Source organism: Podarcis tiliguerta, assembly GCF_965153285.1.
Source record: "Podarcis tiliguerta genome assembly, chromosome: 10".
Taxonomy (NCBI): domain Eukaryota; kingdom Metazoa; phylum Chordata; class Lepidosauria; order Squamata; family Lacertidae; genus Podarcis; species Podarcis tiliguerta.
In genome coordinates, this window is record NC_139543.1 from 2,214,867 (window position 1) to 2,227,243 (window position 12,377).

The window sequence follows — 12,377 nt, forward strand, 5'->3', positions numbered from 1 at the left end:
CCTTCTTCAACTTGTGCCCTCCAGATGTTTTGGACCACACCTCCCATCCCCCAGCCAGCACAAGGAAACGCTGGGAACTAGCTATCATATGCTCTATGGAAAGAGATCATCGATCTGTGTCAATCAGTGCCACAGTCACCGAAGAAGCCACACTGCTGTGAACTAATCTCTCTTCAAGACAACATGTCTCTCTGAAGTATTCATTCTGGACATCTTGGCTTAAAAATCTCCTTTGCTGTCAGTGATGAATCACCACTACTTTAAATCCATAGCTGCAGTTCTCACAATGCTACAGACTGAATGGCTGTTGTGCATGTGTGGGTTTTTTAAGAAAGAGTTCTTGCTTTGAAGCTTTCATAAGCTCTGTCAACACTGAATTTATTAAATGTGTATTCAACACAATATATTTTAAGACTCAGATCCTGATCTGCCGCCTCACTACAGAAAATCTCCCACAACAGCCAGTGAAGGCAGCAGATGAAAGGCACGGTTAAAAATGAATGCATTTGATGTATGCTTTTCAATGGCCCAGTCTTATCGACCAAGCCTGCCACTTTCACATGTGGATCCTCTGCTGGGGCTGTTACCACATTAAGAAGAGGGAAAGTATCGGCTCACTCTGCCGCTGGCTGTGCATACAGCAGGATTGGCAGCCAGTCATGATTCTTGACAAGTATACCCAGATGGCACATGTGTTTACCAACATGGATTTGCCATAGTATTACTTTGCAGTTTCACACAGAACATTTAAAATTACCTAGGAATACACCTAAACATGTAATGAGTGGTCCTTACAATCAAAAGGCATGAGGCACAATTATAGATATTTGAGGTGCTCATTCTTTGCAAATTCTGATACAAACTGACCTGACACTCACCTTTTGGACCAGAACTCAGTTATCCTTCAGATTTCACACTTCATTTAATGTAGTGGTGCAATTCTTGGCTCAAAAAACATACCCAAATGTGTTTGAAAATGGATGTGTCTTAATTTTTGTGTGGATTTCATGAACAGAGCAGACTTCTGAATAAACACATATGAAAACGACACTAGACGGATTGGTGCCTCCCTAGATACAAACTTCCTTTCCATGCCCTAGTTAGGAAAGCAAAAAAGCACAGCTCGCCATGCTGGGAAATGTCTGGTTATTCACACCTAACTTTTAAAAAATGCTTAGCTGAATGTAGGAACACTAAAAAATATACTCCGACACTAGGCTCTCAGAATGTCCCCAAAACTATAACTCCCAAGGTTTCAGTGGGGGAGCAGCAGAGGCACCTGCCCAGCAGCTCTGCTTTACTCCCTGTGGCAGCTTCTTCGGAGACAGCCATGACAATAAAACCAGCTTGAAACTATTTAAACCAGTTGTGCCAAAGTGTCTGCCTCATACTACTGAGGAAAAGTTCATTAACACAAATCACTGTTCTGCTGTAGTAAATTAACTCTGAATGAAGTCTCTCCTAATGAAGACTAAACAAGTCACTACAACGTACCATTATCTGAGTTATTTTCTATGTAAAGAGCATGTCTAACCAGTGTCATTCACTGGAAAATTCCTCTTGGCACACGATAGGGACATCCTGTTTCAACAGAATGCATGGCCTTTCCAAGTCACTAGTCTAGACAAGTACTTTCTCTTCATTTATATGCTAATTAGCGTGGTGGACAGAATGTTGGGCTTTGAGCAGGGAGACCCAAGTTGCTGTGTTCATGTGAAACATTGCTCCCACCCCTATCAAAAAGGTGGTTCTGTCTGTTCCATAAGTCAAATTAGGGTTAAATGTGGATAAAGGTAAAGGCAAAGGGATCCCTGGCCGTTAGGTCCAGTCATGGATGACTCTGGGGTTGCGGCGCTCATCTCGCTTTATTGGCCAAGGGAGCCGGCGTACAGCTTCTGGGTCATGTGGCCGGCATGACTAAGCCGCTTCTGACAAAACCAGAGCAGCGCACGGAAACGCCGTTTACCTTCCACCGGAGTGGTACCTATTTATCTACTTGCACTTTGACGTGCTTTCGAACTGCTAGGTGGGCAGGAGCAGGGACCGAGCAATGGGAGCTCACCCCATCGTGGGGATTCGAACTGCTGACCTTCTGACTGGCAAGCCCTAGGCTCTATGGTTTAGACCACAGCGCTACCCACATTCCATTAAATGTGGATAGGACTGGGCAAATCATTAAATTACCACACATCAGCCCAAACATGAAAAAGAGCTATTGCTCCAAATGTCACTATCCAAAAAGCAAGCAATTCATAATCTTTCACAGTCATAATGTGCCCTAGGAATATCAAGACAACAAAATAATCAGGAATGCCCCATAATAAAAAGACCACAAATTCTATTCAACAAGTTAGTATCAAATTTAAAGAGCACAAAGGGAGGATAATTCCAGTGAGTGATTTACTCAGTCTATCTTTCCAGATCCTGGCACAGGCTAAATGCTGGTGTTTTAATTTAATAGTGCAAAAGAGAAACAGAAAGTCTGAATCTGAAAGCAATCCTCACCTCTCCTTTGGGCAGTATTTTCTGTTCATCCAGTTTAAAGGAAGTGCCTATTCTTCTGCGCACAATTGGGGGCTCTTCCCCTGGGTCAAGGGGATATTCTCTTGGCAATTTTCCTGTAAGCTCCTGCAAATGGATATAAAACATTAGAAGTTAGCTGTGTGTTGTGCACATGCAGCAAGTGGATTTTATCTAGACGTGCAATAGCATTTCACAAATATTGTCTTTAAATAACCAATATTGCATTTTTTTCTGGTTGAAGGACACACAGTTGATTCTTTCTGGGTGTGTTTATTCACTTAGAACTTCTGTTTTGTGAAAGATCCTCTTAAGAATGGTAGTTGAGCCACATGCTTTGTCATCTGTGACCAGAAGAGAATGTGAAACTGGAAAGTAAAAGTTACTTTTGGTTAATCTGTCAAGCTTTCTGAGATTACTTTATTGAAGAAGCCATGTTGCTGTCTTGGAACTCCCTATACAGAACTCCTACAAAGTCTCACCTCTCTTCTGTCAATTCCCTGCTCAAAACCTCTCTCTTCTGTGGCTTAACTTCTTAGTCATCACCCTCAATTCAAACAAAGCCTAAGAGTGCATAATTGCATCGACTTTCACCCTTCTTGCCCTGCGCCTCATCTCTCTTTCTTATGTCACCCGATCTTTTGTTTAAATTAAGAGCAAACATTCCTTGGGCAGGAGATTGTTGTAAAGCAAGAGACGGATTTTACTATATTGGTCAAAATCTGTACAGTTTCTACGACACCAGAGATTGGCAGAGCACTGGACACCTGCTGGTTTCACAAGCTCCAACGATTAGTTTCACAGCCTTTCGCTATTTGTTGGCACTTTGCAGGCTGTGCCTTTCCCTGCACCATTCGATTTCAAACTCTGCAAGCCTGAACAGGTTCCATCAGGTGACTGTGACAGGATTGTGACACCAGGTGATTGACAGGTGGGCAGATCTACCCACCTGCCAAACTTGGCCCACAGGGGGTAGGGGGGAGATAATAATCTGACCCCTCACCCCTGCTCTAAACAAACATTTTGTAGTAATAGACGTAGTGGCAGTAAAACAATAGCTGCATCATATTTACCTGCTGAATATCATTTTGTCAAGTTTCATGTGGTGATTTTTATTTATTTATTGGCAATTTTGATCCACTACCAAATTATTCCATGGTGGAATGAAAGAGTCATTTGGACAGATTAGTCTAAAATAACAAGGTGGATACTTCACATTTAACAACTTTTTTAAAAAGGTAATTGGCATTACCTTTAGCACAAACATTGTTGCTTGTTTGCAGTGTGAAGAGCAAAGGCACGGAGCTGTCTAAAGAGAGAGAGATGATGGCCCTGGAGCAGGGAAAAGGCTCTGTGCCAAGGAGGGATAATGTTGTGCACTAGCTGCAACACCAGCATTGAGAGTCCAAAATCCCCAGCCTTCTGCAAAAACTATCCAGGCAAGTGGCAGGCAAGCGAAGCTCCGGACAACCTCCTGCTTGCTGCCCCGACCCTGATTCTCAGTGGAGCTTTTCTCCTTTTTCAGGTCACTGAGAAAGGAGAGCCTGGTTCTTTTGATGCTTAACTTAAGCACACAATGAGCTGCTGGGAGGCCTTGAATTGTTTATGCCCACTTTCTAAGGGCAGCTTTACATGTCAGCCCAGCACAGCCTCTAGAAGCTGATGCACAATCAATTCAAATGTTTGATTAAATATGGTGTGTTTTAACGTATTTATTGTATCTTTTTAACCCTATATACACTGCTTAGAGACTATGCTGTTAAGCAGTATATAAAAAAAGGTAAAGGTACCCCTGCCCGTACGGGCCAGTCTTGACAGACTCTAGGGTTGTGCGCCCATCTCACTCAAGAGGCCAAGGGCCAGCGCTGTCCGAAGACACTTCCGGGTCATGTGGCCAGCGTGACATTGCTGCTCTGGCAAGCCAGAGCCGCACACGGAAACGCCGTTTACCTTCCCGCTAGTAAGCGGTCCCTATTTATCTACTTGCACCCAGGGGTGCTTTCGAACTGCTAGGTTGGCAGGCGCTGGGACCGAACAGCGGGAGCGCACCCCGCCACGGGGATTCGAACCGCCGACCTTTCGATCGGCAAGCCCTAGGCACTGAGGCTTTAACCCACAGCGCCACCCGCGTCCCTAAGCAGTATATACATTGTTTAAATAAATAAAATACAAATAAAACCTGCCTCCAATTAAATCAGCACAGATTTTTTTTTAATCCCCCCACCCCGAAAAAATACAAGTCCTTACAAAACCAAACGCAAAAGGCATAATCTTAGAAGAGCCGCTCCACCTTGTGCCTCTTTCAAGATGGCGCTTCCTGGCTCTGCAGTGTGATACCTGGCGCTGCCAAGTCAAGTGACAGCAGGGGCAAAACTAGGCTTTATTTCACCCGGGTCAAAGAGCCAGTTTGGCAACCCCTTCAGGCGCATTTGTGTACACACACACAGGCAGGGAGCCTCAATGGTGCCTCTGGAGGCTTCACCCGGGGCAAAAAACCTGGCTAGCCCCCCCCCCTCCGCCCTGGCACTGGGTGGAAGTGTCACTCTGTCATCACTGTGATGTTAGGATCAGCTACAGGCTTCTCTAGCTCTGCTCCTCCCCTCATTCCCTCTCCCCACGTTCTTGCTGTTTAGGAAAGTAGCCTGAAGTATTCACACCAACTGGAAAAGGCATCAGCCCCAAAAGCAACATGGACTCTACAAATGTGATGCAAAACATTTTATATGAAATCCCATTTGCAAAAAGAACAGTTGCATGGTGTTATTTTTAAAGGTAATTACGGGACTGCTCATATTTTAAAAACAAATAATTTCTTCAGAACTATTGTTATTCAAATTAAAAATTTATCAGTTAAAATTCACATTTATTTGTGAATTAAAATTCACAAACTTATTTATTTAGGTAACAGCTCTACTAATAAGGAGTATCTAGAATGTCAGGGCTTGGAATAAGAGATATTACCAATATTTACACCTCTGGCATAGTTTCATATACGCAAGCATACAGAGATGTGCTACAGGGGTCACCAACGTAATGTCCACAAACACACATGCCTCCAAAAGGCTTCCTCTTCACCTGCTGAAATTTGGCTTAAAAGAAGCCTTCTACTGTAGCCAACAGAACAGGTTGCAGTGAGTGTGATGCCCAGAACAGTTTTTCCGGTTTGCAATTGTGCCGTGGACTCCAAAGGGCTAGTAATCCCAGCATTGATAAAATGGCTGTGTCTATGAAGAAACATCCATACAATGATTTGGGAGTTTCAAACAAACTTCTTTGCTCTAGTGTCTTGCTTATAACCAAATAAAAACCTGACAGATTGAGAGAAATATTAGAGTATCTCAGTGTAACTGCTATTTGGAATATGTTTTTTAAAAAAGTTCAGCCATGAATATTAAGTTGTCATAAAATCACTGTTAAGATACATTTCCTAAAGCAAAAGATGAACGTGGATCAGCACCAGTTGTGTCTGTGTGCACATACATCAACCAAACAACCAAATACCTTCAAAGCTTGAACAGCCTCCAGTTTAAAAAAACGAAGCCAAACAATTTAGGTATGCAAGACTTCCAACAAGTCTGCTGTTTTTTAAAGAAAGGACAGCAAACTGGGCTACTAAACTTGCCCCATAAAACAAAAAGCGCATTAGCAGCCTGGCTCCTGTAATTTAAGATGAACTAATAAGTAACCAAAGCCTGCAGAAATTTGATGCCACTGTTGCAAATGGTTAGGGGCAAACTTAGTTTGGCCACCCCCAAGGGTTTCAATTCATTTCCTTCTCTCAGTCTACCAGTCTCATTATATGACAGCAATTCCCACAGGAAAATAAACAAACTAAATTATGGGAGCCTGGAGAGAGAAATTTAGAATAAAACTGGAGGGTGATGATTGAATTGGCTTAAATGTTATACAGATGATTTGAGCAAAACCTTTTAGGCACGGACATGTGGGGCTTAACCTGACCTTATAAACCTTACTCACGTAGGCAAACTACCAAAGTCAAGTTTTGCTTCTTATGCGAAAAAGAAACGATCAAGTAAGTTTCAGCAGCTCAGCTATTTTCCCTTACGCTCTTCATTGAAAAGTGTTTTCCAGTTACATGACCTTTTGCAGGGTTAGGTAAGAGTTTTGAGAAATGACTAGAATGCTAAATTTTACAGAAGTGCAGAAAAAGGCCAGAGCATTGTGCTGGATGCACAGTTCAGCTTCCAAAGAACAGCAGCTTCCAGGTGTGAAAAGGGTCAGTTTCTAGATCTCACAGCTGCAAGGTACTTTACAACGTATACGGAATGAGTGGGGAAATCTCAGAAAACAGAAGTAGTTGAACAAGATTTCTAGTGATTAGTGCCCAAGGATTAAGAACTTCTGGGAGATGATTTATAATGAAATGAAAAAGATATTTAAATATACCTTTTTGAAGAAACCAGAGGCCTTTCTCCTGGGCATGGTCGGCCAATTGGTGCCAAAGAAGGATAGAACTTTTTTTATGTACGCCACAACAGCAGCAAGAATACTTATCGCAAAGTATTGGAAGACACAAGATCTACCCACCCGGGAAGAATGGCAGGTGAAGCTGATGGACTACATGGAATTGGCGAAAATGACTGGCAGAATCCAAGACCAGGGAGAAGAATCGATGGAGGAAGATTGGAAAAAATTTAAAGTATATTTACAGAAATACTGCAAAATTAATGAATGCTAGAAGAATATTGGAATGAAGTTATATGGTTTTAGCAGAAATGTTATAAAGAATTAAGTAAAAACTGATTGTTAATGGGCCAAAGTGGAAAATTTAAAGTTAGATTGTGTTAAGATAAACTATAGAACAAAAAATTGAGAAAGATGGAAAAGATTTGCTGAAATAGCTAAATTGAACTAGAATACAAAAAAGGGAGGTGTGAGGAGGTCGATGAAACAAGTAAATGAAAGGTAATGATATGGAAATATTGGATGTGTTTTTAAATGTTTTTGCTTTTCTTGTTGTTTTAATGTATTGTTTCCCCCCCCCCCCGATGTGTATTGACTGTTAAATTCTTTATTGTTCTTTTTTTCCTTTTTTTCTGTAGTTATTAAACCTCTAATAAATATTATTTAAAATAAAAAAAAGGAAATAGGAATACAAAATTAATGCCAAGCTGCTTTCCACATGTCTGCCGACTTGACTCTTGGAGCAGAAACTCAGATACGTCAGCTAGGCACCAAATGGCTCCTTAAACCAGGGTTACAAGTCACCAAAACAGAATGCCTAGTTGGCATTTTTGGGCCAGACAGCTTGAAAGTGGTATTTTTCAACACGGCTTTTTGGTTCCTGAAATTCATTCTGACTGTGCAGATAATATATAATGGATGGAATTCTACAGGATGTGGTTCTAGTGTGTGAAAACAGGCAACATCCAATGATCTCCAGGCAGGCACCTCCGGATGGTGGAGACGTCAGGCGCCTTCTAGCATCTTCACTTGGTCGCCAGGGGCAAATGAGCCTACTGCCTGCCAAATTTCGAATGCTGTCATCTTGATCAGGACCACTCTACATTTTTTGTAGGTCCCACTTGTATCTATTTACTCTCAAATAATCATGGTCCCAAACATTGGTTCTCTACTTTCATGGCTGAAAGATAATGTTAAACTTAAAGGCTCTCTACTTGTGGAAATCTAATATGTTAATTCTCAGGGCATCTTATGATACCCATGTGAACAGAAATTTGAAGCCTGTAACACTTAACGCATGTACTTGCGAAGGGAAACAGCAATGTTCACAGGACACTTGAGAATGGCAATTATCCACATGCTCTGAATAGTTAATCTGTTACGGAAACTGGCAATGGTGGGAAATCACAAAAGATGAATGCTGTCCTGTAATGTGTAACAAAATCCAAACTATCAAATCAGGATAGAACTGTTGGAAAGGAGCTGTGATTTATAGGAGAAACAGGTTGCATTTGCCAAATTGCCCACATTGGAAATTGCAAAATTGAGATATGAAATTTCATTTTGTTTTCCACTTGCAATATCACAACACATTTGTAAAAATTGAAATGTCGAAGGCAGGTGTATCTGAATTTCTGCTAAACATTTGGATCTTTTACCAACTTCCGTGAGAACTGTGGGTGTTTAAGGGATTGCAATGCCTTCCACTTTGCAAAGCAGAGACTTTGTAAGATGCCACCCCTTCCACACACTCTATGCTTTGCTGCACATCAGAAGCAACAAAGGGGTTTCCAAGGATTATAGAAATCTACAGGGCCTACCGCTTCTCGGAGACAGAGCTTCTTTAGCTCTTCCAGGCGCTGGCGAAGGGTCTCCTCCAGAGCTTCTTGCCTGGACTTCAAGGCAGCCAGCATGTCTTTCTTGGCAGACTGAGAGCTATCTGACTCTTGGGAACCTGTCAATAAACAATGATAGCATGAGGGCAGCTGACATGGTAGAGCGCACATCATCGGCAGCAATGAAGCTGGTGCCTGTGGACTTTTTCAAAAAGGACTTTCACAACACATTCTTAAGCTTATACTAACAGGAGGAGGCTATACATCTGAACCACAAATGATATTTAAATACATTCCAACAAACATGAGTTGTTAAGATCATGTCATTCTTAACATTCCCATCTACAGTAGACGTTTCTGAAGCAGAGAGACAATCCCAGGCATGAGCATCTCTCAACAGATCACTAGCACATTTCCTGGCTCTGTTTTGCTGCTGACTCGGTGCCCCTTCAGTCAGCTTTGCATTATCCATGCTCTCCTATGGTGTCTCCCATAATCACCTCACCATCTGGCTGCTCACAGATACCTTCATCCACAGACATGGTCTGGGTCATTCATAGTCGTGGCAGCCATTGCGTCTGCCGCTCGGAAATGCATGCGGGCTCCAGTAACTCTGCTGATTACGTGGCATCCATTTGCCATGAAACGAGAAATTACTGTGCAGGCAACTAAACTGTTGGATGGCCCTCTGTCATGGAGGCTTTAGGTGAGATTCTTGCATTGCAGGGGGACTGGACTAGATGACCCTTCCACCTCTATAGTTCCAGGGGTCTATGATTCCACTCTCATCAAGCCTTCTGACAGCAAGGTTCTGCTTGCAACAATCGGCCAGCTTGCAGCAAGAAAAAGCCATTTGCATGAGGCTGCCTCCCTGTTGAGACCTCCACCTCCAAGTTGTCCGGGTTTTCCTGTGTCAGCTACCGAGCCAGAAGTGCCACCCTCTTGTGGTTCTGCTATTACAATTTGTGTAACCTCTGTGTCCTTCATCTTCCACATCCAAAAGTTGCTTGTTTCCTCATTATGACTAAATTTTTAGAGGAACTTCCTTTTAGAGCTTCCTTGTGGGAATTCCCATTTGACATCAACCAAAATCTCTAACCTGGTTAGTGGAACTTTTTGCATGAGTACGCGAATACCACTATCGCATCAAATCTCCAGTCCAAAAGTATGTTCCAGCTGGATACTGAAGTACAGAGCAAAGTTTTACACTTCAGGTTGCAGGTGAGAGATTGCATGTTTGCTTATCCCCTTATTTAAAAACCATACTCCTCGCATATAGAAAACTAGCACCGCAGAGCAATGTCAGGTTGAACCTTGCTTCTTGATACACCTGTTTTCTGGCCCCTGGGAGTATATTTGTATGAAAGCATTCCATCCTGTAACTCCTCTCGCTTATGCCAGTCTGCCGTTTTTAAATTAGAATAGTTAAATGTGAAATCTGAAGGATAAAATCCAAGAAATGTTTTACTGCCTGATGCTGCTGATCATATCAAATGGCACCAAAACAACAACCACTTCCATCACTATCTAGATCAGTGGTTCCCAATTAGAGGTCCACAGAACGCACCCAGGGGGTCCGTAGCCCCATTCCTTGCCTCCTCTATTTTTTTTGTCCTTTTTTCATGGTAATATCACAAGTTTTATTGTCTGTTTTAGCGCTGTGCAATTCTTCAATATATTGGCCAAAATTGGTTTTGAAATCACACCATGAGAATGATTTTGACCTGGCAACACGCAGCAATATATTGCTCCTTGCGCAAGGGAGAGCAGGGCAGCTGATTTCAAGGCACTGCTGACATTGCACAATGATCTCAGCTGATAACGCTGTTGATCTGAGCTGCCTTCCCTCACGCTGTGGGAGAACAGGCCAGCTGATCGCCCTTACTTCAAGGTACCCTGACGTACATCTTTGCTGGCTGCCCCCCTGACAACAGTTTGATGCAACACCCCCCCCCCCTGTTTTCATCCCCTCCCACTCAATCCATGGGGTGAAGGTGACTCTGCTTCCTCTCCTCCCCCCCCCCCAATCTTTGTGACTGCTCCTTCCCTCATCCAGAATTTGAAACTCCCATTATTCTAGGCACATTTTGTGACAGGGAATTTCATTAAAGAGAGTGGTTTCTGAGCTCTGGGCGCAGTACTGTGCCTAAGATTTCAGATTAAAACTGCAGAGTGGAAGGAAAGGAGGACGTTTTTCTGCTTCCCCACTTCCAGCCACTCTCTGAAGACTGGAAACGAGGCCCTCTTAAGATTATTAGGGGGGTGGGCAGGGGAAGTATGGCTTTGTTTTTTGCAGTCTTCAGATGAAGACTAGACCAGGTGAAAAATGCACATAAGATTTTAGCAGCAGTCATTCATTTTCAGTTTTGTATTCTTGTTATAGAAAGCACGCCTAGACACTCCATTGTGGCATCCATAACCCAGGCTTAAGGTGCCATTTAGCTTTCATATCTCAGTTTCTAACACTGCCCTCATCCCCACTCCTGATCTCCAATTTCAAACATCGTGATATATCGGAATATCACAATGTTTAGCTGCTGATATATCGTGATGTTCAAAACCAGATATCACTCGGCCCTAGTCTGCTTTTTTAGTATACCTAAAATCTTTTGCTTATTAGGGGCTACCCCACATTTTGTTCAAAAAATTGCTTTGCACCATACTACCATACAGCTATCATACAGCTATCACAATTTTCAAAAGTAGGGGGTTAATGGCTTGGCTTTTGAAAAATAGGGGGTCCTCAGTAATTAACTAATTGGGAACCACTGATCTATAACAATATAGCGGAATAAACCATTCCAGTGCTGTGCAAAGAAAATAATCTTATCTTATATGGATGAGAGACAGGACAGAAGCCAGGAAAAGAGAGCTACATAAAAGAAAGAAGCTTGCCAGAATAAGAGCCATACTGCTATTAGCACATTGGGATGCCTGCAGTTCTTTTCCAATACAAGTCTGCGTGAAGCAATCCTGAGAGGAAGGAAACGCATGGAGGAAGGAGGAGAACAGGCTGAGTCAGCAGGTGAAACAAGTATTCCTCTGAGGAATACTGTTAGAGGAAACTAGCAGACTGAACGAATGCCCAAGCAGGGGGCAGTGAGGAGGGGGAACCCCCCCCCAGCAGCAGCAGCCGCCAGATGACATCACTGGGGTCCAGATGTGCAATCCCTTTGATGCAGTTATTCTTCTTGCTTATAACCCACACGCCTAATGCCATAAACAATGAATATCCTAATACAGCTGTTACTCATGCTGCGCTCATCGGCCTGGCTGCCAGGGTCAGCCTCTCAGCCAAAAGCTGGCCATCCGGAACATTCTCTGAGGAGCCCAGATGGGGAGGGAAGGTGCACAGTGTGTCCCCTCCTGCCAGAAGCCAGGCATGATTCACTGCCTCAGGATGTCAGCAAACAACAGAAAGTGACCACAAGCAGCCACTATCTCTCAGCAGTGAGGAACAAATAGGATATCCTCCACAGCAAACAGCCAAGATAACGGCTTCTCCCCCATCTGGAATTACTCAGCACAGGATACGCATAGAAATATCCTGTGCTGTGAATGTTCTCCATTAGCTTCTTTTTGCTTGTCTGCCGCCTT

General features: G+C 43.0%; 1 protein-coding gene across 9 annotated transcripts in view; it reads right to left on the reverse strand.

Moving 5' to 3' along the window:
- FRMD4A (FERM domain containing 4A) overlaps window positions 1-12,377 on the reverse strand; it is a 401,265-nt gene that overhangs the window by 22,876 nt on the left and 366,012 nt on the right. For all 9 annotated transcript variants that reach the window (XM_083399421.1, XM_083399422.1, XM_083399426.1 and 6 more), the window contains 2 exons: window positions 8,766-8,899; window positions 2,506-2,628 (listed from right to left, as the gene is read on the reverse strand). In XM_083399421.1, coding sequence (XP_083255547.1) covers window positions 2,506-2,628; window positions 8,766-8,899 — 257 coding nt within the window. The remainder of the gene's footprint in view (window positions 1-2,505; window positions 2,629-8,765; window positions 8,900-12,377) is intronic.